The sequence below is a fragment of the Pteropus medius genome, unplaced genomic scaffold, assembly GCF_902729225.1.
Source record: "Pteropus medius unplaced genomic scaffold, Ma_sr-lr_union100, whole genome shotgun sequence".
Taxonomy (NCBI): domain Eukaryota; kingdom Metazoa; phylum Chordata; class Mammalia; order Chiroptera; family Pteropodidae; genus Pteropus; species Pteropus medius.
This window is the reverse complement of record NW_024341893.1, coordinates 2,161,789-2,188,333: the sequence shown is the minus strand read 5'-3', so window position 1 is coordinate 2,188,333 and position 26,545 is coordinate 2,161,789. Positions and strand designations below refer to the sequence as shown.

Genomic DNA, 26,545 nt, shown 5'->3' with positions numbered 1-26,545 from the left:
CCTGCACCTCCCCCTCACCCTTATCAGGGTACCACAAATCAGATCTCTGTTTCTGAGGTGGTTGTTTTAGATTCCAGATATGGCATATAGTATGTCTTTTTCCATGTGACTTATTTAACGTAGCATAATGCCCTCAAGGTCCATTTTTTGTTGCAAACAGAAGCCTTTCCTTCTTTTATTGCTGAATAGTATTCCAGTGTGTGTTGGTGTGTGTGTGTACTCACACATATGCATATATCTCATTTCTTTTTTTTTTTTTTTTTAAAGCAAGGCATCCCTTGGTTGACCTCACAGATTGCAAGGATCTTGTCAGCTTATTTTTTACGCCTATAGCACTTGGTCTTCCTAGGTGATCTCCCATCCAAGTACTAACCAGTCCCGACCTTGCTTAGCTTCCGGGATCAGATAGGATCGGGCTTGTTCAGGGTGGCCTGGCCATAGACCCCATTTCTCTATTCATCAGGTGAGAGACACTTAGATCATATCCATGTCTCGGCCGTTGTCAGTAATGCAGTGAACGTGGTAGTGCACGTCTCTCGGGATAGTGATTTTAGTTCTGAAAGAAGTGATTTCATAAAAGTGTACTGCATTTCACTGTGATTAGTCAGTGTAACCTTTGTGGTTCAACCCTTTTTGGAGCTCACACTTGTCATTTCATGGCAGAGGAAGAAGCAGAACCTCGGGCATATTGGTGGAAAGTGGCAGTTGTTTACCTTTCCTCAGAATAATAGGGCAAGAGGCCACCTGAAGCAGACCCTGACTTCGGAGTGGTGGGAAGTAACTTAGTCCCAGGACTTACTAGGACAGAGAAAGTGTGACTTTGTACAGTGGGACAGAGATGGACTGTACTGGAGAGAGTTCTTATTGCTTGGTCGTCCACCCTGTCCAAGTTGCCCACCTGGTGGGGAAAACTGGCAGTGGTTTTTCTGTCTCAGAATCTCTGCCCTTCATTTGCTTGTAATTTCTCTGACCCATTGTGTGCTCTGCAGTGGACACAGGAGCGCTCCCCAGCCTACTCTCCTTGGAGAAGTACAGGCACAGAAAGGTCCTGGCAGAGACTAGAGAGGGTAGAGGGGCCAGGAAGTTTGTCCCTCTCATACTTTGCCTCAGGTGGCATCTAAATTGGGGCTGTGTCTTTGTCGAGATGATGCCCTTGGTTGCTGGGATCCAGGAATCTTCCCCCCCCTCCCCGACCCTGTAGTTAATTAGTGTATGTAAAAATTCTGTTAGAAAGATTCTGCTATATTGTGGAAAGATTTACTTTGAGAAATATCTGCTTCGGAAAGATTTTACTCTCAATTTTGCTGTGAACCTATAATACTATTAAAAAGGTCTTAAAAAATTGGTATTACAGTGGTACGTGGATCATCAAAAATGTTAAATGATTCAAGCCGTTCGAAGAATGTTTAAAAAATAAACAGGCTTGAAAAAGTGTACGTTAAAGATGCAAGAAAACACAGGTACCTAAATTGGAGGCAGGGGACATCCATCTGTGTCACCTCAGTTCATAAAAATACACACACACACACACCCCCCACCCTCTTCCTGCACCTGAGCCCTACCTAACACCAGCCATGCTTGTTCCTGGATGAGCCCCGCCCCTTGGAATCCGCCCAGGGAGCCTGGTCTTCTAGAAGTGCCTTTCCCAGTCTCTTACACTGCTCAGAGGTCTCAGGTGTGCTGGTCTGGCATCTGATCCTGGCACTACTGAAGACAGCCTGGGGGGGACTAACTGCAGCACCACCAGGAATTAGTTAAAGATGCCATTTCATGGGCCGCACTGCAGACCTAGGGAATCGTAACTTAAGTGGGGTCCTGATCCCCAAGGGATCTGTATGCACATTAAAGCTTCAGAAGAGACCTTTAGCTAAATGGTTCCCTTCTGGTTTCCTGTCAGATCACATGAGGCGTTTTAAGAATTAACATCACCTGCACCCTCCCCACAGCGTTGGTCATCTGGTCTGGGTGGAGCGTCATTAACAGGTGTTCTAGGTGATTCTGAAGTGAGGCCAGGGCGTAGTGGGGCTGGAGAATACTTTTGTGAGAGTTGAGGGCAGACTGTTGGAGGGGAGTAGCTGGGTGCTCTGTTGGGGTTGTGAGGGGTAGGAGAGCAGCCCACATTCTTGTTGCTGTGGCGGAATTTGTGCATGTGGTGGCGGGGAGCAGGGAGCATGGAGACAGGAAAAAACTCACATTTCGGTCTTCATGTAGGAGTTCATTATTCCTGAATCTTTCCTGTGACACAGGACTGGAGAGGGTGGCCTTTTCAGCAGTTCAAGGTCCTTCTGCCTGTGAGTGTGGTGGAAGCAGACACAGCCTGAGAAAACAGCCCAGAGCTGGAGGACGCAGACACAATGGCTGCTTCACAGGTAACCGTTCTGTCCCGGGTCAGAGGTTGGAAACCTTTAATTCTGGATTTCTGATGTTCCTCTTTAGCGAGGTTGCTTTTAAGTGCTTGTTTTTTATTCCTTTTCTTCTTATGATTGTCAGGGTCAGCTCTGTAGAGTAATCTCTCCTTCGTCCCAGAGCCCTCTCTCTGTTCTTTCCATCCAGGCTCCCTGCAGCACACAAAGAATTCTCACTATGAATTTTTGACCTTTTGAGGAGAGCAAGAAACTTTCTTCTACCTTCAAGGTTCTTTCAGCTAATCTAATGATCAGATAGACTTGAGACAGATTAGCAAGAGAAAATATCCAAATTTATCACATTCATACATATGAGAACCCCACATGCGGGAGAAGTTCATGGGTAGGAACATGGGAAGGGAAGGAACATGGGTAGATGAGACTTTCTGAGCCTGGGATGAGGTAATGCACCCGTGGCTTCAGTAGGTCGTTGCAGGGAGGGCCTGTGCTCAGTAATCATTAGTTTGTCCGCTCATGTAGATGGATAGACAGCCATTTCTGCTTTTAACCGAGCATAGGCCAGGCTCCTGATTTAAATTCTTCTAGACAGTAGAGGGAGCGAGGGGAACGGAAGTTTCTCTTGAGCCCACAGGGTCTGAGTTGCCTTTAGCTTAAAATAATCCACATACCATTGAGTCACATCTTGGGTTGTCTCTTTCTGAACCCCTACACCTTCAACTATTGAAACATTTCTTTGTGACAGATCAACATGGGAAGGCATTGATACCCAAGATTCCTGTTGGATGAGGTCAGACGCTAGGATATCCGTGAAGAAGGGAAATATAGGTTTTAGATTCATCTGGATGCAACATCAGCTCTGTAGAACAGGGTTGAGAAAATGCGTTTAAGCAGCATGACATTAATCAGAATAGCTCAGAAAGTTCCGAAAGAGAAGAATAATTAGAAGAGACTCGCTCACTACATTGGCAAGAAAGAACTATTACACTGTCAGATTTACAGAATATGGAAGGTATATGTGGATTGAAATATGTGTAAAACTGATGTTAGCAGAGATGATGCTTCAGTCAGCCAATGTCACTTCCATTACACCTGATTTTCACTTGGTTCAGGTGCTCTCTTCACTATAAAGTTTATATTTTTTTTTCTTTCCCACTAATAAGAGTCTTGGAGGGATTTATTGAGAGAAAAGCATAAACCATCACATTTCGTCCGGAAACTTATCTTCTTAGTTTTTGTTTTTAGTTGCTTTGCAAAATGAAGGCTCTCACTTTTGTTTACTGTGGAAATGGGCCTTTGGAAGTTGGCACCTTAATCAGTCGGGTGTCAGACCTGTAAGTTTTCATTACATTCCCCGCCATGTCACAGACAGACTCTTCTTTACTGCTTCTTTGTATTTGCAAAAAATTTACAAGAATTATTACTAATGGATGTTCAACTGTGTTAAATTTCTAAAATATTGCCACAGAGGATAAGGAAAAAGTTTCAAAGCCATAAAAGACTAAAACAATAGATAGCTTGAACTGATATCGTATATGTTCATCGCCCTTGTGAGTTTATCTACAAAGAGATTTTTGAGACACACTTGAAAATAATCTTTATCACTCAAGTAAAATTTTCTGTATGACATTTAATATATACATAGTTCCCATTTTTGACTGTCTTTGTGCATAAATGTTAACACTGAGGTTCTTTTTCTTATTTCTATTCTTAGTTACAGAAACAGCATTCATGAAGTCTTTCTCTGTATTGGTCTGTGTTTTGAAAAATTCTATAAAGTTTGGCGTAAAACTAGGCTATACTATATACTGGATGTTTCACAGAAGAAAAAAGAGGAAGAATAATATCATTATTCTTAGGTCACCTGTGTGTATTATGAATTAACATAAAAACTGTTAGAACAATATCTATCGTATATTTTAATTTCTTTTTTAAAATAATTTTTATTTTTAAATTGCAGTTGACATATAATATTTTACTTATTTTAGGTGTACAACATAGTGAATAGAGATTTAAATAACTTAAAAAGTGATCACCCCAATGAGTTGAGTACTCACCTTACACCATACAGTTATTACAATATTAAGTATATTCCCTATGCTATACTTTATATCTCTGTGACTGTTTGTAGCTACCAATTTGTACTTCTTAATCCCTTCACCCTTTTTACTCATCAGCCCAGCCCCTCTCCCATCCGGCAATCACTAGTTTGTTCTCTGTGTCTGTGCATTTGTTTCTGTTTTTGTTTGTTCACATATTTTGTTTTTTAGATTCTTCATAGAAGTGAGATTATATGGTATTTGTATTTCTCGGTTCTGTACTTTCTTTTAATTTTGAAGTGGTTGTCGGTTGAGGCAAGTGCAGCGTTTTCCTACTCAGCCATGTTGACTGCCATATATTAAAATTTTAAAAAAGATTGTGGTTGCTATGCTTACTATTACTTGAGACCTGTGAATTCCGTTAAACTCAATGAATTCTAAGGCCTGTATGAATCTTCTGTTTTCTTCCGTTGTGATATACAAAATTGTGGTACACGGACGAGAGTCATTGGTGTCAGTCGTTAAAAGTGAGATTGTTAAAAATGTGGAAAACCCTACCCCACCACTCCTGAATCAGAATCTGCATTTTTACAAGATCTCCAGTTTATTCCTATACATTAAATTTTGAGAAATACTTTATCCTTCTAACTCACCATGACTTTTCCATCTAAGATACATGTACCCTTTATCCTCTGTGTAACAGATAGAACACTCAACTGGATATACATATGCTAATGTCTTAATTTTTAAAATTTATCTTTCAGAAAAGTGAAGCCTTTACATTTGTTTTATAGATCATATGTCGTCCTGTTTTCTCAGAGTTAGAAAATATACTAGGCAGTATTACTGTGTCAGTAATGATCTTACTGGATAATTCAGGATACTCTCCTGGGTCAAACTGGTTCTCTTAACTCCGTTTTCATATTGGGTCACTTTATGAACTCTGCCTATGGCCACTTGGTAAATCTGTCTTTTATTTCAGAGACTGTTGACATTCACGGATGTGGCCATAGAATTCTCTCAGGAGGAGTGGGAATGCCTGGACTCAGCTCAGCAGGAATTGTACATGGATGTGATGTTGGAGAACTATAAGAACCTGGTCTTCCTGGGTGAGGTTGACTTCGTTACAGAATTTCTACTTCACCAACAGAGTTTTGTTTCCTTCATTAGTACAGTGTCTCCAGGGAGCTTCAGCTTTGTATGACAGTTTCAGGTCCCTGCTCTCAAGGAACAAATTGGAGTTTGCTGGTTTAGAAAAAAAGACTTGATAATGTACTTGGAAGTGAAACTCAGGATGTGAAAACTTTAAATGTTGTCTAGTATAATAAAGGTGCTGTCAGAAACAGTATTTTGAGAAATCATTTCTAGAATATTCTAATATTCTGCATAGTTCTCTCTTTTCACTTCAGCACAATATTGGATTAGATATTGGAGAATCTCTGCCAAGACTTATGTTTCTTTTCCTAATAAACAGGTCTTGCTGTTTTTAAACCAGACCTTGTCACCTATTTAAAGCAAATGAAGGAGCCCTGGGATTTGAAGAGAAAAAAGACAATATCCGTCCACCCAGGTAGGTGGGAATGAAGGACGCAGGTGACACAGAGGAGAGGGCCAAGGTCACTGAGGAAGCCAGACCTTGATGTATGGTGGAGGAGGCTCTGCTTCAGTGGAAATGAGTTTCGAGAGGATGAGGTTTGCTTCCGATGCTGCCACAGACGGACGGCTCCTCTCTGGCACTGACCGTGCACTTCTGGTGTCTAAAGCAATGGTCCCCAACCTTTTTGGCACCAGGGACCAGTGCTCCTAAGAGAATCTAACACCTGATGATCTGAGGTGGAGCTGAGGTGGTGATGCTAGCACTGGGGAGCGGCTGTAAATACAGACGAAGCTTTGCTCGCTTGCCCGCAGCTCACCTGCTGCTGTGCGGCCTGGTTTCTAACAGGCCATGGACGTGGTTCGTGGTCCAGGGATAGAGGACCCCTGCTCTAAGGACTCTCCTGCCCCAGTAATCTTCCATCACATGTGCAGTGAGAACCAAAGTCCTGCCCTTGGACTGTGAGGGCCGGCGTGGTCTGGCTACTCTTCGTTGCTCTGGGGGCCTGGGAAAGTTTGTGCACGTTGCTGAGGAATTCTATTAACAATCTTTGAAGTTCTGTTTTTGCCTCATGTAAGTCGTGTGCGAAGGGTGTCGTTGAGATAGCGGAGTTTGGTTCAGAAATCGCAGGAACACTGGCTACAGATGTCTTATGTTCTGCTGTATGAATTCTCATCCTGTGGAGGCTTCAAGCTTGACCCTACAAGGTAGACTCAGAAATGTCATCAGAGCACAGTGCACCTCCCTTAAATGAGGAATCTACTTCTGTTTCACTTCACAATGTCCTTTTGCTTTGTATGAAGTGACATTAAGTAATTTTAAGTCTCAGTGTTAGAATAGTTAATGTATCCAGTTATCTCATGGAATTCTTAAATATGCCAATGCCATAGAGGAGCACAGATCAATGTCCACCGTGACGTAAAGGCGCCTTTGTTGCCTTATTTCTTGATCGCTTCATTTTATAATTCTGTCTTGTTTAGTGCATAGCTTCCTGGGGATGTGTCCTATATGTTTTTCCTTTTCGATTAGATCTGTGTTGACTTTGTGCCTTTAAATTAAAAAATGCTGATACAACATTCTTAAATGTAATCCTTCAGTAAGAAATGAGTTCTAGAATTATTAGCCACTGTATATTTGGGAAAATGTTTGGTTCCTCCATTTAAGTCTACTTCAGGCAAAAAAGTAATCTTTAGATTTTTCATCTCCTTTCTTCAACATGTCTCTTAATCTTGTTATGCTTTAATCTCAAATGTTTATTTTATAAATCATAGATTCTCATGATCTCTGCGTATGTTATAACTTTCTCATTGTTTGTTTAGAAAAGGACTTTTGCACTGTAAGATGGTTTACAGCCTACACTTTTTGTGTAAGAATAGCAAAAATATATTGATAATAAATTTCTCTAGTTTTAGTGAAAAGCTTATTTAAATTAATTAGTGTCATTTATGCACGATTCTAATGCATTTTCTGTGACATTTTCCTCCTGTACACAACATGGCAATGATTCAAAATGCTTACTATTCATCGGTACAGAGTCACAATTCAAAACTACAGTTATACAAGGTGATTTTTTTTAAAAATTTGTTTTTCAATTAGAGTTAACATTCAATATTTTATGTTCAATTCAGGTATTCAGCATGCTCGTTAGACATTTGTATAATTTACAAAATGATTCATGTGATTATTCTGGTACCCACCTGGCACTACACATTGTCATTACAATATATTGACTGTATTCCCTGTGCTGTGCTTCACATCCCCGTGGCTATTTTGTAACAGCCAATTTGTACTTCTTAATCCCTTCACCATTTTTAACCAGCCGCCCCAACCCTTTATTCCATCTGTCAGTCACCAGTTTGTTTTTTTGTATCTATCTATAGGTCTCTTTTCAGTTTGCTTTTTCATTTATTCTGTTCCTTAGATTCCGTGTATACATGGGATCATATGGTATCTGTCTTTCTCTATGTAACTTATTTCACTTAGTACATACCTTCTACGTCCATCTTTGTCATTGCAAATAGTAAGATTTTATTTTTTTATGGCTGAATAATCCATCGTGCATGTGTTTCATAACTTCTTTATCCATTCGTCTATTGATGAGCACTTAAGTTGCTTCCATATATCTTGGCTATTGTAAATAGCTGCAGTGAACATAGGGGTGCATATATCTATTTGAATTAGTGTTTTAGTTTTCTTTGGATAATACCCAGAAGTGAGATTGTTGGTTCATAAAGTCATTCTATTTTTAATTTTTTGATGAACTTTTAAACTGTTTTCCACAGTGGCTGTACCAATCGGCAATCCTCCAATTGTGCATGAGGGTTTCCTTTTCCCTACACCCTTGTCAACCTTGTTGTTGTTTGATTTATTGATAGCCATTCTGATAGATGTGATACACATAGTGGTTTTAATTTGCATTTTTCTGATGATTAGTGAAGTTAAGCATATTTCATATATCTATTGGTTGTCTGTGTGTCCTCTTTGGAGAAATGCCTATTCAGGTCCTCTGCCCAGTTTTCAATTTTTTTTTTGTTTTTGTTTTAAGTTGTAGGATTTCTTTCCTGTTATTAATAAAAGAACCTGAATTCAAATTACATATGCTAGATTAATGATTAAGGTATTGGTGGGTAGGAGAAAAGAACTCTTGAAATTTATGTACTTGATTAAAACATAAGCATTTAGTAAAACTATTACCATAACACTATATATCATAATGAAAAATACATGTCAGGAAAATAATGAATTTAGGGCTTAAAATTTTACTTTATAACAAGGCACTTAACACATTGAAATAGTAAATTTCCGAAAGAATGCAATTGGTTACCTCTCAAACCTAACAATATTTCTTATGTGAATATACTATAATGTAACCATACATTCATTTTGCAGTATTAATCATTACATTGATGGTAAATTAGATAATAAATTCCAGCTTGGCAACCAAATAAGCTTGTTTATAGTTTCTTTTTCTTTTTTAAAGGACAGATTTAAATAATTATATAATAAAGAGCTCTGATTCACTTAGAACACGACATAGTTAGATTAGTGAATAATAAAATAAAGCACAACTTACAAGGTGTGTATCTATGTAAAAACTTATCTTTGGGTACGTTTAACATGGTTTTCAGTGTTTAGGTATCGAAGTCAAGAGCACTTCTTAATAAATGATATATTTTTAGCAAGTAAGTCAAATGAGTTAAATTATTGCAACACAATGACGTTAAAAATATACAAGGAATCTTTATACATACAAACAGAAAAGCCTTCAACACATGGCATATTACTTATAATATTCTTGTCTTAAACTTATAAACCTTTATTAAAAACCTTCTTACACATCCTTACAGAATTGTATTAAGACTGGCTTAAAGTTTTAATCAGTTTTACAGTGCAGAACAAAAAATAACAAAAATAATTTAAAAATAAATATTCAAAACATTCAAATTAGAAGATGTGAACCTTTAAAAACTGCATGAGTCCTGGCATATTTTTAAAAAAGGCAGCTAACTTGGTGTTTCACAGTAAACAAACTGTCAGTAGTTAAAGATAGAAACATACATTAATAATTATGACTGTGAGAGGTAAACATAGTCTGCCAGTTTTCTCAGATCAAATGGATGAAAGATTAGAATTGTACCTCCCTGTCATCTAAGTAAATTTTCCCTTCCAGGAAAGGTTTAAAATGACATTAAAATTCTTTCTGCATTATGTTTTCAGATTATTGGCAAAAACATTGGTTGATACAGTTATATAATTTTCAGGTGTACATTATAATTTGGCATCTATACTATTGTGTTTGCCACCCAAAGTCCATTTCCTTCAGCTACCATATATTTGATCCCCTTTACCCACTTCACCCTCCCTGTAGCCCCCTAAATTTGACCCCTTTACCCCATCTACCTCCTCCATCCTCCACCACCCCCTACCCTCTAGTAACCACTAGTCCATTGTCCATGTCCATAAGTCTCCATTTGTTTGTCCTGTTTCTTTGTTGCTTTTAGGTTTATATCCCACATATGTGATAGAATGTGATTTTCAACTTTTTCTATCTGGTGCATTTCGCTTAGCATAATTCTCTCGAGATCCATCCATGTTGTCACAAATGGCAGTATTTCATCTCTTCTTATGGCTGAGTAATAATATTTCATTGTATATATGTACCACAGCTTCTTTAGCCAATCATCTATCATAGGACACTTTGGTTGCTTCGATGTCCTGTGAATAATGCTGCTATGAACATCGGTGTGCAAATATCTTTTTGAATATGGCTTTTCAAGTCTTGAGGTAAATACCCAGTAGAGGGATTGCTGGGTCATATGGTAGATCAATTCTTAGTTTTTTTGAGGACGCACCATACTGTTCTCCATAGTGGCTGTACTAATTTGCAGTCCCACCAGCAGTGTATGAGGGTTCCTTTTTCTCCACATCCTCTCCAAAATTTGTTATTATTTGTTATTACTTTGTTACTTATAGCTGTTGATGACAGCTATTCTAAGAGGTATGAGACGGTATCTCATTGTGGTTTTGATTTGCATTTCCCTAATAGCTAGTGATGTTGAGCATCTTTTCATATATCTGTTGGCCATTTCTTTGTCTTCTAGGGAGAAGTGTCTGTTCAGGTCCACTGGCCATTTTTTGATTGGATCGTTTGTTTCTTTGTTGTTATTGAGTCGTATGAGTTCTTTATATATTTTGGATATTAGGCCCTTATTGGAGGTGTTGCTTGCAAATATATTTTCCCATTCTGATGGTTGTCTCTTTACCTTGTTGACGGTTTCTTTTGCTGAGCAGAAGCCTTTTAGTTTGATGTAGTCCCGTTCATTTTTTTTTTTGCTTTTACTTCCCTTTCCTTTGAGGTCAAATTCATAAAGTCCTCTTTAAGTCCAAGGTCCTTGAGTTTAGTTCCTATGTTTTCTTCTATGGAATTTATTGTTTCAGGGCTTATATTCAGATCCTTAATCCATTTTGAGTTAATTTTGGTGTGTGGTCATAGCAGTCTAGTTTCATTCTTTTGCAGGTGGCCTTCCAGTTTTCCTAGCAATTGAAGAGACTTTCCGATCTCCGCTGTATGTTTTTGGCTTTTTTGTCGAAAATTATTTGCCCGTGTAAATATGGGTTTACTTCATGACTCTCAATTCCAGTGGTCTGTGTGTCTGTTTTGCTGCCAATACCATGTTGTTTTGATTACTGTTGCTTTGTAGTATAATTTGAAGTCAAGCAGAGTGATGCCTCCAGCCTCATTCTTTTTTCTCAGGATGGCTTTGGCAATTCGAGGTCTTTGGTGCTTCCATATGAATCTGATGATTTTTTGTTCTATTTCTTTAAAAACTGCCATGCGATTTTGATGGAGATTGCATTAAATCTGTAATATGCTTTAGGTAATACGGTCATATTAACTATCTTGATTCTTCCAATCCAAGAACACGGAGTATCTTTCCATTTCTTTTTTCTTTTTTCTTTTTGTATTTCTTTTAATAGGGTCTTGTAGTTTTCATTATATAGGTCCTTCACATGTTTTACTAAATTTATTCCTAGGTATTTTATTCTTTTTGATGCAATTGCAAAAGGAATTATTTTTTCCACTTTTTCTGACACTTCGTTGTTAGAGTATAGGAACACTATGGATTTTTGAATGTTGCTTTTGTATCCAGATACTTTCCTGTATTTGCTTATTGTTTCTAGTAGTGTTCTTGTGGAGTCTTTAGGGTTTTCTATATAGAGAATCATGTCATCCACAAATACTGACAGTTTGACTTATTCGTTTTCTATTTGGATGCCTTTTATATCTTTCTCTTGTCTGATTGCACTTGCTGTGACCTCTAATGTTATATTGAATAACAGTGCTGATAGTGAACAGCCTTACCTTGTTCCTAATCTTACAGGGAAAGTTTTTGGTTTTTCACCATTAAGCATAATATTGGCTGAGGGTTTGTCATATATGGCCTTTATTATGTTAAGGTACTTTCCTTCTAAACAGATTTTGTTAAGTGTTTTGATCATAAATGGGTGCTGTATCTTGTCAAAACTTTTTCTACATCTATGGATATGATCATAAGATTTCTTATTTTTAATTTGTTTATGCGGTATATCAAATAATTCGATTTGCATATGTTGAACCATCCCTGTGCCCTTGGATGAAACCCACTTGATGGTGGTGTATAATCTTTTTAATATGTTGCTGTATTCGATTCACTAGTATCTTATTTAGGATTTTTGCATCTGTGTTCATGAGAGATATTGGTCTGTAGTTTCTTTTCATGTGTCTTCTTTACCAGGTTTTGGTATCAAAGTGATGTTGGCCTCATAAAATGAGCTGGGAAGTATTGCCTCCTCTTTGATTTTTTTGGAAGAGTTTGAGGAGAATGGGTATTAAATCTTCTTTGAATGTTTGGTAGAATTCACTGGTGAAGCCATCTGGTCTTGGACTTTTACTTTTTGGTAGGTTTTTGATGATTGTTTCAATTTCCATACTGCTGATCGGTCTATTTAGATTTTCCAGTTCTTCTTGATTCAGTATAAGAAGATTGTATTTTTCTAAGTACTGGTCCATTTCTTCTAGATTATTAAATTTGGTGTTATATACTTTTTCATAGTATTCTTGGATAATCCTTTGTATTTCTGTGGTATCAGTCGTAATTTCTCCTCTTTCATACCTGATTTTATTTGTGTCCTTTCTCTCTTTTCTTTAGTGAGTCTATCCAGGGGTTTGTCAATTTTATTAACCTCAAAGAACCAGCTCTTCGTTGTATTATTTTTTCTATTGATTTTTGTCTTCAATTTCACTTATTTCTGCTCTATTTTTAATTATTTCTTTCCTTCGGCTTTAGGCCTCATTTGTTCTTCCTTTTCTAGTTTTTTAAAATAAGCATTAGGTTGTTTATTTAGGCTCATTCTTGTTTTTGGTGATAGGCCTGTAATGGTATAAACCTTCCCTTTATGACCGCTTTTGCCGTGTCCCAAAAGTTTTGATATGTTGTACTATCATTATCATTCGTTTCTATGTATCTCTTGATCTCTCTTTTTATTTCTTCCCTGACTCAGTTGGTATGATTTCAACCCTCTTATATTTGTTGAGGCTATCTCTGTCTCAGTATGTGGTCGATTCTTGAGAATGTTCCATGTGCATTAGAGAAGAATGTATAAGCAGCTGTTTTGGGGTTTTGAACTGCGGTAGCTCTTATGGGCGATCCCACGCTCAGACCTGCTGGTATGCAATTTGGGTGTGTTTTGTTGAGTTTTATATGTTCAACTTATTGTTGTTTCAAAGGTAGAGATCTGGGGACATCTCTCACTTCGCCATGTTTCCCAGAATCCTCCCAATTGTCTTTTAAAAAGTAGAAAATACACTTTAAAATGCGGCGTTTGTGTTCCAAGTCATACAACACACTTCCACAAGGGGGCGCTGGTATACAGCAAAGAATCTGAGGCGATGTCATCCATAAACCAGACTGGAGACACCCTCCCTCAAAACATTCTTGTTTCCAAAGATGCCAGGTAATTAAATAACAAATTAAAAATTACGTCTGGCGGAATTGGGGAAGAGTGCTTTATTTTCCGAGTTAATGGAGGAACTCAAAAAATAGACTCTGGGAGGAATTTATTTCAATTTTTAAAAATTTAGGGGAAAAGTATCATAATCTATAGAAATTTTAGTTATTGCACAGAAGAACTAAATTATAGGAGAAGCTTCAAAGGGGAGTGCAAGTTTACGAAAACAATAACTGAGACAATCTTGTATCTTGATTAGCAAGAAAAAGGAGCTCCAAAAAATTGTTCACAGTCAAGATTGTAGTTTTTAAAAATTGAGACATAATTGACATCATTATATTAGTTTTAGATGTACAACATAATGATTCACTAATTCTATATACTGTGAAAGGATCATCACAAGAAGTCTAGTAATTGTTTTATATCCCAAAGTGTCATGTTGAGTTAAACCTCAAGTTTGCTTTCTTAAATGTAAGTTTCACTATTTTATTTTCCCATCTTGAAACTTTGATATTCCTGCCCCGCTCCCCTTATTTTGATGCCACATGCTTCCACAGCATCTATGCTAGCGCTGTGACATGTGCTGTAAAGAACACGGGAGCAGCAGTGTTCACATGTGAGGTCATAGACATTTTTAAAGTTCTTTCAAAGGTGATGGTATTATATTTTAGAAAACTGGATTACCTGACTGAAATGTAAGATTTACTGTTTTCAGGGTCTCCAACAATCAATACACCATGATTTTAAAAGTTTAAATGTGCTTCCTTATTTAATTTGAAGAAAAGTGGGTTATCTAAATCAGAGGCTCAAGGAATGTACCAGTGGAAAGAGAGCAAAACCCGGACTTCAGTGTCAGATACTTTTCCTCACAGTCAGCAGGAGTTTAAAATCATTGAAGCAGAGCACTGCTATCACAAGTGTTGATAGTTAATAAGTGAAAATAAGTGAAATTATGTAGAATTATGGTTAAACACATTAGGGAAGCTATACATATGTTTCTTGTTGTTTTAATGATAAATGCTGGGAAAACTTGCATTTCAGAGCGAGCCAAAGGAGGTTTAGGGTTTCATTTCTTATTTTAAATAATCAGATTAGTGAACCCTCCTTTCTGGCTTTTGAAGTCAACTACCTTTCCTTTAGTGGGTTTTAATACAGAGGAAGAGCTTACTGAAAACATTTATGGAATTTATTTCAAAGGCTGATGACTCTTCTTAGTAGATTTAAATTCGTAATGTGCTTCTCACAAGCAATTTATTTATTTTTGTTTTTTAATATTTTTTAAATTTTAATTAATTTTTTTGTCAAGTAATTTAAAAGCCAATTTTGTATATAAAAAGGGATTTTTTTTTCATTCTAAGTGGAAGGAAATTTTTACCTTCAATATAAATAAGCTATCTCTTTCCACCTCAATTGGCCTCTCTGCCCTCTGACCTAGTGTTGCTGATTTTATGACCTTAAACCTTTTTCAAAGGTTACTAGAAGTCTTAAGCCAAGAATTATCCAAAGGATGTTGAATTAAACAATGTAATAAATCTGATAGCATTAAAACTGATCAGATTTTCAAAAGTTCAGGTTTTCTTGCATCACCGGAAAGAACTTTAGAAACGATGACCTCCCCGCTCTTTATTGAGTGGTTGTAACTGTAACACTCCGATTTCAACAGCACATTATCGTGCGGACCGTGGTATAATTTCAGGGTCAGAGTAAAATGACTCACTTGTGGTCCATGTCCTTAGTCCTTCTTATAAACACCCAGTTTATGGGAAGCTGGATCTCTTCCTAAAAGGCATGACTCCATCTTGGTTTTTCAGTAAAGCACAGTGTAACTGGAAAGAAATAGTTTTCAGTGAAATGTGACCAGGTGTATTTCTGAGTTTCAGTTAGCAGCTCTAAAACATGTCACACAGGGTGAGACCGGGGAGAGACGCAGACTTGCTGTCCATGTGGCAGGAACATCGGTTCAGGTAGTCCCCTGTGTTGTAGGAATGAGGTGCAAATTCCCCAGGCAGACAGCGGGTAGGTGTGCACACGAGGACCACTCATTAGCAGAAACAGACCTGTTTTCTGTGTATCTGTCGTAGAGATCTTAAAATGAAATATTGACACATGTAAAATCTGTGGAATAAACAATTTTCATGTGTTGATATCGTATCCTACATTTTGCCACATTTGTTTAGAATTTGTATGTGTGTATGAGTGTATTCTTTAGGATTTTCTAATATAAAATTCTGTCTTCTGTCGCCAGATAACATTTTACTATTTTGTGTGTGTGTGTGGCAGGGGAGTTACCATGAGGGTTACTTACTATATTTTAAAGTTATAACGCTATATTTTAAACTGATAGTGTCAGCTGTATACAGAAACTCTACTCTTATCATTCATGATAGTTTAATTATAATGCGTGTATTGTTATTTTTACATCTTTACCTGTACCCATTTGTGATATTGTTTGCACAGTATATCATTTATGTTTTGCTTTTTATGATAAATTTAAGATTCTTTTGCTTTTAAAAAATTTTAAAGAAGAGATAAAATGATTTGTGTTTTCTTCATTACACTACCACAGATTTCAATATTCATGTGTATAATTTACCTTTACTTTTATATTTTTCACATAGTTTTATATTGTTTAGAATTCTTTTATTTCATTTAGAAGGACATTCATTAATATTTTTCATATGGCAGATCTAATAGTGAGAAACTCGTTAGGGTTTTTCATCTGGGAAGGTACTTATTTCTCCTTTGATGAAAGACAGCTTTGCCAGATGTAGTATTCATGGTTGATAGTTTTTGTATTTTAAGCACTTTGAATATTTTATCTTAAATGCTCTTCTTATGAGGTTTCTGCTGAGAATCCGACTGATAATCTTAGAGGAACTTTTATGTAACAACTTGGACAACTTGTTTCTTTTTTTAAATTTTTTATTTTTATTATTATTATTTTTTGCTGCTTTCAAAACTTAGTTTTTGGCTGTGATTCATGATAGTTTGATTATAATGTGTGTCTTTTAGTGTTTTTACATTCATCCTACTTAGAATTTGTATGTTTCTTCAAATGTGGAAATTTTTAAGCCATTAATCTTTCATACAAGCTGTCTGCCCTTTTTCACTTTCATCTTTTCATGGGTTCCACTTAATGTGTATGTTGGTCCACTCGTTTGTGTCTCATGAGTCACTTCACTATTTGACTTTTTTTTTTTTTTTCCGTACATTGACAATTTAAAATAAACTGTGTTTAAGTTGTCTGATCCTTTCTTCTGCTTGATCAATTCTGTTTTGGATGCTTTGACTGTATTTTCAAATTCAGGTATTGTAGCTCCCTGTTTTCCAGCTCCCAACTTTTTGTGGTTCTTTTTTGTATTTTGTCTCTTTGTATTTTCAGTTTGGTTATGCATAGTTTTTTCTCTTTTTTTTTTTAATATTTAGTTATCTGTTTTCTGTTTCCTAATTGAGCAACTTTAAGACAGTTATTTTGAATTTTTTGTCAGATAATTAATAGATCATTAATTTAGGGCCATTTTCTAGACATTCATTTTGTGCCTCTGGACCATGTTTTCCTGTTTCCTTGTCTGTCTTGTGATCTTGCTTTGACATTGGCATATTTAAGAGAGCCCTGTTCCAAGACTTTATGAATGGTTTTGTACAGGAGAACACACATTACAATAAGCCGTGCTCAAGATTCGGAGGGCTGCCTAACCTCTCCTGGGGTGTGTATTCTGTTTTCTCTGTGTAATTTTCAGTTTTAAATGTTTTCTGGTTCTTCCTTAGATCCCGTGATCCATTCCTATCCCTGACGTCTGCCATCACTACTGCAGTCTCTGGTCTTTGAACAATTACCATTTTCTCCGCATCCACATGCATTCTCAGTGTACTGCCATTTCATTAGCAAATGGGTCATGCAAAACAGAAACAAATCCCTCGGCAGTTGCAAAATAGCCAGATCATCAGACATAATTCACTCATTTATTTCTCTCCTGAGAGGAAACTGGGAATTAAGTTTTCCCACAGTCATTTTATAGTGTGCCAGGGAGGGTGAGAACTCCATTTTCAGAGAACCATTGTAAATGTCAGTCTTTACTTGTGGGTGAAGGTAAGCAATTTCTTTTCCTTCCTTTGATGTGACTCTTCCTCATTTTGTGCTTTCCTGGGGGTGGCTTCTGGGGTACTCGAAAAGGCAGTTATGTCAGTAGTTGTTGGTAAGTTCTCATTTCCATGGCAGAGGGAACTTTTGGTGCTTCTTACTCTGCCATGGTACTATAGTCATCTGATCGGTATTTATTTTGTGCATTAGAATGTAAACTGTATTTACCGGAGTGTAATATGTGTGATAATTTATGTGGTATCTTTCAGCTATGTCTTCTCAAAAAACCCAGGGCTCGTCACCACAGCCGGGCTTAGAAGATTCATTCCACAAAATGCTGCCGGTAAGATGTGGGAGGTATGGCCTTGAGAATTTACACTTAATGAAAGACTGGGTAAGTGAAGGGGAGTGTGAAGGGCAGAAGGGGTGTTATGATGGACTTAACCAAACTGGGATGATTACCCATATTAAAATCGTTGCCAAAAGAGATCAGGGATATGAAACATCTTGAGAAAATTCCCACTTTAAGTCATTTACATTTCTAGAACAATGAGAAAAAATTTTTTTAAATAGATATTCTGTGAAAGGAAATTTGACAATTAGGGAAGTCACCTTGTTCATGGTACATGTAATCGTTTGAATCATTTACTATATTGGATATTTAAGAAACGGTCACCGCTCCCAGGCTTTATGGACTTTGTATAGGAGAACACAAGTAACCATCAGCTGTGCTAGAAATTCTAAGGCCTGCCAAACCTCTTCTGGGGGTACATAATGGATGAAACATTAAATCATAAATTTCTATAAATAACATATTTGAAAATCAAGATAGAAATCCTAAATGTGATGAGTTTGACAATCCCTTAACTAAGGATTCATTATTCTTCCATGGCAAAATAATTCCTACTTTTTTCAGTCTGTAGTTTTCATAAACTTTTGGAGGGTCTTTATACAATCATCATGGTTCAGTAGATAGCAGAATATTTAATTGGAAGCAACTTTACATGTGTAATGAAATGAGAGCCTGCACTAAAAAGGTTTTTCTATTTTCATCGATTACCAGAGTATATATAGTGGAGAGAGAAGTTATCAGTGCAGTGAATCTGGGAAAACCTTTAACCACAGGTCATATCCTAATAACCATCAGAGAACTCCATTTTCAGAGAACCATTGTAAATGTCAGTCTTTACTCAAAGCTCAATGATATTAGAATATTCCTACTGGGAAGGAACCTTACAAATGTAATCAGTGTGGAAGAGTCTTTATTCAGTTAACCAATCGACATACACATAAAATTTATATTGGAGAGAAACCTTACAAATGTAAAGAATGCGGTATATCTTTTAAGTAGTGTTCAAGTCTTATTCAATATCAGAGAATTCACTCTGGAGAGGTTTATCAATGTAGAGAATGTGACAAAGCCTTTAATAATTGTTCAAACCTTACTCAACATCAGAAAATTCATACCAGTGAGAAGGCTTATAATTGTAGAGAATGTGGTAAAACCTTTACCCTGTGTTCAAAACTTAGCATCAGAGGATTCATACTGGATAGAAGCCTTATGAGTGTAGAGAATGTGGCAAAGCTTTTACTCAGTGCCTAAAACTTGCTCAACATCAGATAATTCACACTGGAGAGAAGCCTTACAGATATAGAGAATGTGGCAAAGCCTTTAAGCGGTCCTCACACCTTACTGAACATCAGAGAACTCATAGTGGAGAGAAGCCTTATATATGAAGAGAATAGGGTAAAAAATTTAAACAGTACTCAAAACTTTCTCAACATCGAGGACTCATAGTGGTGGAAACCTTACACATGTAGAGAATGTGGCAAAACCTTTACCAGGTCTTAGTTTTTACTCAGTGTCAGAAATTGTATGTAAGAGAAGCCTTTAAATGCAGCTAATTTTGCAAAGCCTGTAATCGGCGTTCGTCTCTTACTTGACATTAGACAATTCATAACTGGAGAGAAACAGTACAAATGTAAGGGTGTGGCAAAACCTTTAGCCAATGTCGAAGCCCCAATAAATATGAGAGAATTCATACAAGAGACAGGCCTTACGAATGTAAAGAATGGGGCAAACCCTTTACCTAGTGCTCAGACTTTACCCAACATCAGAGAATTCATGCTGCAGAGAAACAGTACAAATGTGAAGAGCATGGCACAACCTTTAACCGTTGCTCAAGCCTCACTAAACATCAGAGAATTCATACTGGAAAGAAGACCTACAAATGTAAAGTGTGGCAAAGCCGTTATTGAGCATATGCTCCTTAAACGGCATGTGAGAACTCATGCTGAGCAGAACAGTAACACTGTAAATAATGTGTCGGACCATTTAGCTGGATTTAAAGCCTCGGCATCAGAGAATGCATCCCAGAGAGATTCTCCATTCGTAATAAATAGTGAAAGAGACTTGTACAAAATATACGCTTCAAAAATGCCCACGGAATTCTTATGTGAAAGTGACTTTAAAGATGTAAAACATGTAGGAATGTATATCATCGAAAATGAAACCTAAAATACCAAAATTCACAGTAGAAAATAATAAGTCAATAACACTTTTCAGAAATTAAATCAGAATAGTTAGAGAACAGGTCCAAAAAGATAACTAACTTGTTAATGTGCTTCGAAATACCAAGTAGATAGATGTTTGGAAAGGTGTGTTACTTACAATGTGTCCTTTATATTGACAGTATTCAAAAATTTCTGGAAAGGAAATATTAATGTGCTTCAACTCTTAAACCACTTGTGCTTTGCTTCTACTTCTTGTGTGTATGTGAAGTCACTGGGTTGATTGTTGCTCCTCAAAGATCTGAGTGCCCTAGTTATATAGGTGAGGTTTATTTATATCTACTTTGCAATGGAAGATTAAGGACAATGTATTATATAATTTTTGAGGAAAGGCTAAATGAAGTTGCTGATTTTTAGAACCGGATATGAGTCGCCATGAAGTAGGTGTTCAGGGCATCATCGTTGCATTAGTGTAAGATGGGGAAACAGTTTGAATTTTAACTAGTGTTTCCAATTTCTCTTGAAGAGAAAAAGGTAGCATTTCATTAAAATCCTGATGTAACTTCATAGTAGCTATAGATTGAAGTCATGAATATGATTCCATGTTGTTTAAATAAAGAGTTCTTGAGCAACATCTGAGAAAAGTATAGATAACATCCCTAAGTGCAAAAAGTTATTGTACATCTGTGTTTACTAAATAATCACCTACCCCCTTGAAAACCGTAGAAGGCACAGCTCTCAGATCATTGTATCGGGAGAATAGGAATGCTGCTTTTGAATGCTCGTAATGTGTATTTTAACCAGTGATCATACAGTAGGTTTGTAATTATTTAGAATATGTGTAAACTTGATGTTTTCCTTAATAAAGATGAGTGTATTTGAATGTGTTAATGCTGCTGTATAACGAATGAAGTGTTATCCTGCTCTGAGTATCAACCTGTCCCACCATATTCAAGGTTGTGAGGAGCAATGTCCTATCTGGTCACGCGGTGGAATGACATCATTAGCGATCGCTGTCTCCTGTGCCCTTCAGCCTTCAATAATATGGAAAGATTTCTCCTATAACTTTTACATTATATTTTTCTTCTCATTGTAGATATCGGGGCACTATGATGGTTACAATAAAGATGACACAGGAGTATTTTTGAGAGTTTAGCCAAACTACTTTATGATATTACCGCCTTGACGTTTATTTTGTGTTGCTACGGAGTTTTGAACGGACACTGCCCTCTTCCACTAGTGCACATACTAGAGACCAGCTTACAGAGTCACAAGTAAACGTGAGCTGATGTGTCTTATCCAGCAGCTCCAGTGAGCAGTAGTCTTCTTGCACCTCAGGGCCTTCACCTTGTATGTCCCTTAGATAGGCTCTTCACAGAGTTTCCTAAAACCTTGCTATTTTTGGTTTCAATTGAACAATCTGGACCTAGCCTGAGATCCCCAAAGCATTCCATGTAGGGACCTTAATAACGGCATATACCCTGGATCCTGCCACGTTCTGCCTCCTTCCTGTCTTGGCCTCTTCGTGTAACGCATCCAGGCATGCTGTCTACTTCTTTAGGGCCTGTGAGTTGTCAACTTGTCTTTCTGAATTTCCCTTGTGGTCTTTGTGTAATTGCTGCTCATCATCCAATACTAGCGGGCTTTGCTTAACAAATGTGTTAATTTGACAGAATCCAAAGAAGTATAATTAAAAGCCCTATTTTTATAATTCTGAATCACTATAAAATTTTACCTCATATTTTTCTTTGCATGTTTTTTTCCTGAGCCTCTGTAATATGGATTTTCATGGTTTTGATATACACTGAATGCAGTAGGTAAATAAGGATGTAATTTAGGAATAAGAGGACTTATGAGGAAGGAATGTGTGTGTGTGTTGTCTTCAGAAAGAAAGGGAAATAATGGATCAAAATTGGTAATTTAAAATATTAGATGATTTATTAGTAGGCTGAAACCTTACAGGTTTATAATGCGAATAATTCTCTGTACATTACATTGAATTTATTTCTCCCACATATCATGACTCTTGGTTTGGGAGTTTTCCATTGGAGTTCTGTCTTGTTTTACTTTCCTGTGTCTCATGTAAAACCTACCATATGGTTTCCTTGTTCCATACTTAGTGAAATGTTGCTTATATGACCTGCTCAGGGATTTTAAGTGTGGTTTTCAAGGAATTTAATGGTGTACAAAAATCATGTAGAAAATGGAGGTGATTCCACAGTGAGCATATTAAGTTGGAGTTCATTTGGTACATTTCATTTCTTCTATTAGAGAAAAACTATTTCAATAGTTCTTTAGTTATTGTTTTTGATTTTTATAAGCGATATCACCAAAGTTATTTATTCTTCTTTGCCAATTAGTTCAGGTGACAGCTTGGCAATGTCAAAAGTCATTGGGTTGTTTGGACTTTTATATGAAGTGAACAAACACATGTGACAGCACTGTGTGTGTCATAGATATTCTATAATTAGGCAGAATATATTTCAATAGGAGTGATGTTGTAGCCCTGGGTAAGAGCTAGAAAATATCCAGGATGAGGTTGATATGGATTCTGCATGCGGAGAGAGGTCACCTGTTTCAGGCTGCACTATTGACTCCCTGAATTTATTAAGATAAATTCTACATGTTTAATTTCTGAATTATTTCCAGTTCATCAATTTCTTTTAATTTTCATTTCTAGCTACATATATGTCACAACCATTCTCATTTGAAGTGTGATGGCTACTGTGTCTCAGTGCTCTCCCCACCCCACATATTTCTTGCAGGCCATTTTAAGTTCTGATCTATAGTTTGGAATTTTTCTAGCACAAGGACACATCAGTTATCAGTGAAGATTTTGGATCTCTTTTTTTGAACAAGGGAGCCCCTGATTCACGTTTTCATGCTGAGTCCTCTATTTCTGAATGTGGATATTGAATGCTAGGAAAATAAACAGAATGGCATCTGTGTAGTTGAAAATTGAAATGTTCTTCCTGATCCTGATTTTCTTTGGAATTCTGAAGAATTTCTGTTATATCATCTCTACTGCAGTGGAACCATCACAAGTTCAACAGGTTTTATTCTGAGTCATCTGCATGTAGCCACTATTTGTCATTCTTTCTCGAGGAATCCCAGGGACCATGGCAAATTTTGATTTGAAACATTTTCATCATGATTTTGGTTGCAAACTTATTGTCTGTTTACATCATGGCCCTAAGTGTATTCATTGGCACTTACTTTAATCAGTCAGGCCTTGGACCTGTAAATTTTCATTGTATTTCAGTCATATGACAGACATACTCTTTACCACCTCTTTGTATTTTTTTAAAAAGTTCACATTATATTAATGGATGTCCAAGTGTTAAATTTATAAAATATAACTCAGCACAAATGAGAAGCAAAATATTTCAAAGAAATAAAAATAAGAAAGAATAGCTCTTTTTTTTTATGTCATTGTATGTGTTTATCTCCCCTCTGTGTTCATAAAACACAAAGAGTATCATCCACAAACAGATTTATGAGATTAACACAGTTGAAAATAATCTCGATTTCATTTCAGGTAAATTTCATTAACATTAAAACTTTCTTGTCATTTCTAACGTATACATAGTTTCCATTTTTATATCTGCATATTATTCGAGTCACTTCATCTTGTTTCTATTCATCTCAGTTACAGAAATTGCTATGAACGTTCATGACAGTTTGCATATTGGTCTGTCCTTTTTGATAAATTCAAAGTAAAGTTTGGAGTAAAACCCAGGCTCATCCACTAACTGGATGTTTCACAATATTCTCATTAAAAAAGGAAGAATAGCATCATTATTTTGAGATTACTTATGTGTTTAATGAATTAAGATATAAAAACTATTGTTAGAACACAAGTACATAGTAAGTATTAAAGGATTATGGTTGCTATGCTTACTTCTCTGAGACCCGTAAATTCCATAAAACTCTTCAAAGTACTGTATGAATTTTTCCCTGTGTTTTCTTCCTCTTTGTTAGTTAAAGGTGTGACACATGGACCTGAGACACTGGTGTCCCTAGTTAAAAGTGAACTTGTTAAACATGGAAACTCAGGCCCCACCCCAGGAATCCTAAATCAGAATGCATTTTTTGATCTCCAGTTCAATGTTGTACACATTAAAATTTGAGAACTGCTGTACAATTCTCACTCATCGTGACTTTTCCTCCTTAGAAATAGACAGTTTATCCTGTGTGATATAAATACAGCACTGAAAATTGGAAATGCCTATGTTGATGTCTTCATTTTCAAAATGTATCTTCCAGAAAAGTGAAGTCTATAGTGATTTTGTGGATCATATGCCATCCTTCTTTCTCAGAGTTAGAAAATACATTAGAGAGTATTAGCATCGAAATAATCGTTATTGGATAATTCAGGATACTCCGCTGGTTAAAACGACTTCTTTAACTCTTTTTTATTAGGTCAAATTATGAACTCTGCCCATGGCCATTTCGTATACATGTCTTTTATTTCAGGGACTGTTGATATTCAGGGACGTGGCCATAGAATTCTCTCAGGAGGAGTGGGAATGCCTGGACACTGCTCAGAGGGCCTTGTACAGGGACGTGATGTCGGAGAACTACAGGAACCTGGTCTTCCTAGGTGAGGCTGACTTCCTTCCAGAATTCTTATTCCACCTACAGGGTTTTGTTTCTTTCATTAGTACAGAGTCTCTCGGGAGCTTCTGCTTCGTGTGGTAGTTGTACATTCCTGCTCTCAAGGAACAAATTGGGGGTTTACTGATAGAAAAGAAAGGCTTTATGATGTCCTTGGAAGTGGAACTCAGGATCTGAAATTTTTCAATGCTGTTTAGTATAGCAAAGGTGCTATCTGAAAATAGTATTTTGGGAAATCATTTTCTAGAATATTCTAATATTCTATAGTGTCCTCCCTTCTCACTTGAGTACAATACTGGATTGGAAATTGGAGAATCTCCTTCAAAATTCATGTTCTTTTTTCTGATAAACAGGTCTTGCTGTCTCTAAGCCGGACCTGATCACCTTTTTGGAGCAAATGAAGGAGTACTGCGTTTTGAAGAGAAAAAAGACAATATCCATCCACCCAGGTACGTGGGAATGTCAGAAGCAGATGACACAGGTGAGAGGGCCAAAGGTCACCGAGGAAGCCAGACCTTAATGTATGGTTGAGGAGGCTCTGCTTCAGTGGAAATGAGTTTGAGAGGGCGAGGTTTGCTTCTGATATCGCCAGAGGGATGGCTACCCTTTGGCACTGACCATGGTCTTCCACCCTCTAATGACTCTCCTGCCCCAGCGGTCTCCCATCACATTCGCAGTGAGAGCCAGAGTCCTGCCCTTGGACTGAGATGGGCCGACGTGGTCTGGCTACTTTTCGTTGCTTTCGGGGCCCAGGAAAGTCTGTGTACGATGCTGAGGAATGATGTGTTAAGCCAGTTTTAAGTTCTGTTTTGCCTCATGTAAGTAGTTTGTGAGGGAAGTGGTTGTGATCCACCCTTGCCAGTGCTTGTTATTTGTTGCCCTTTTGATAATGGCCATATTGACAGGTGTGAGGTGATGTGTCATTGTGACGGCAGTTTGCATTTCCTAGATGAGTAATGATGTTAAGCATCTCTCAAGTGTATGTTGGTAATCTGCTTGTCATCTTTGGAGAAATGCCTATTCAGGTTCTCTGCCCATTTTATATTTAGATTTTTATTTTATTTGATGTTGAGTTGTATGGGTTCTTTATATGTTTTTGAAAGTAGCCTGTTACTGGATAGAACATTTTCAAATGTTTTCCCTCATTCAGCTGGCTGACTTTTTCTTTTGTTGATGGTTTCCTGTGCTGTGAAAAGGCTTTGTAGTTTGATATAGTCATATTTGTTTATTTTTGCATTTGCTGTCCTTGCCCTAGGAAACATCCCAAAAAATATTCTAGAGAATGATGTAAAGAAGTTTACTGCCTAGGTTTTCTTCTAGGGGTTTTGTATTTTCAATCCATTTATATTTAAGGTAATTATTGATAGATATGCAGTTATTGTCATTTTATTAAGTCATATTTATGTTCCTCACCCACACTCCCACCCACTTCTTAAAGAAGTTCCTGTAACTTTTTTTGTAATAATGGTTTGTGGTTGATGAACTCTTTCAGCTTTTCCTTGTCTGGGAAGCTCTTTATCTGTCCTTCCATTCTAAATGATAGCCTTGTTTGGTAGAGTAATCTTGGTTGTAGGTCCTTACTTTTAATTACTTTGAATATACATGCCAAGCCCTCCTGGCTTTCAAAGTTTCTGTTGAGAAATCAGCTGACAGTCTTATGGGAGTTCCCTTGTGTGTGACTAACTGCTTTTCTCTTGCTGCTTTTAACACTCTCTCTTTGTGTTAAACCTTTGGCCAGGTTAGGAAAATTTTCAGTTATTATTTCCTCAAATAAGTTTTCAATTCCTCTTTTCTCCTTCTGGTACCCCTCTGGTGTGAATGTTTTGCTTTTTGCTGTTCCAATTCGATGTTT

At 37.0% G+C, this 26,545-nt stretch overlaps 1 protein-coding gene and 1 pseudogene across 1 annotated transcript; one reads left to right on the top strand and one right to left on the bottom strand.

Annotated features, from left to right (window-relative positions):
• Positions 1 to 324: 324 nt before the first annotated feature.
• Positions 325 to 443, bottom strand: LOC120596872 (uncharacterized; annotated as a pseudogene).
• Positions 444 to 2,031: 1,588 nt separating this feature from the next.
• On the top strand, positions 2,032 to 25,264 carry LOC120595263 (putative protein ZNF720). Its single transcript, XM_039853382.1, has 3 exons — positions 2,032 to 2,369; positions 24,553 to 24,679; positions 25,047 to 25,264. Exons 1-3 carry the CDS (start codon positions 2,355 to 2,357, stop codon positions 25,211 to 25,213), a joined length of 309 nt encoding a protein of 102 aa, XP_039709316.1. The 5' UTR covers positions 2,032 to 2,354; the 3' UTR covers positions 25,214 to 25,264.
• The last annotated feature ends 1,281 nt before the right edge of the window (positions 25,265 to 26,545 follow it).

Coding starts and splice junctions, on each gene's coding strand:
- LOC120595263 (XM_039853382.1), top strand. Junction 24,680..25,046: donor CAGGAACCTGGTCTTCCTAG/GTGAGGCTGACT, acceptor TCTGATAAACAG/GTCTTGCTGTCTCTAAGCCG.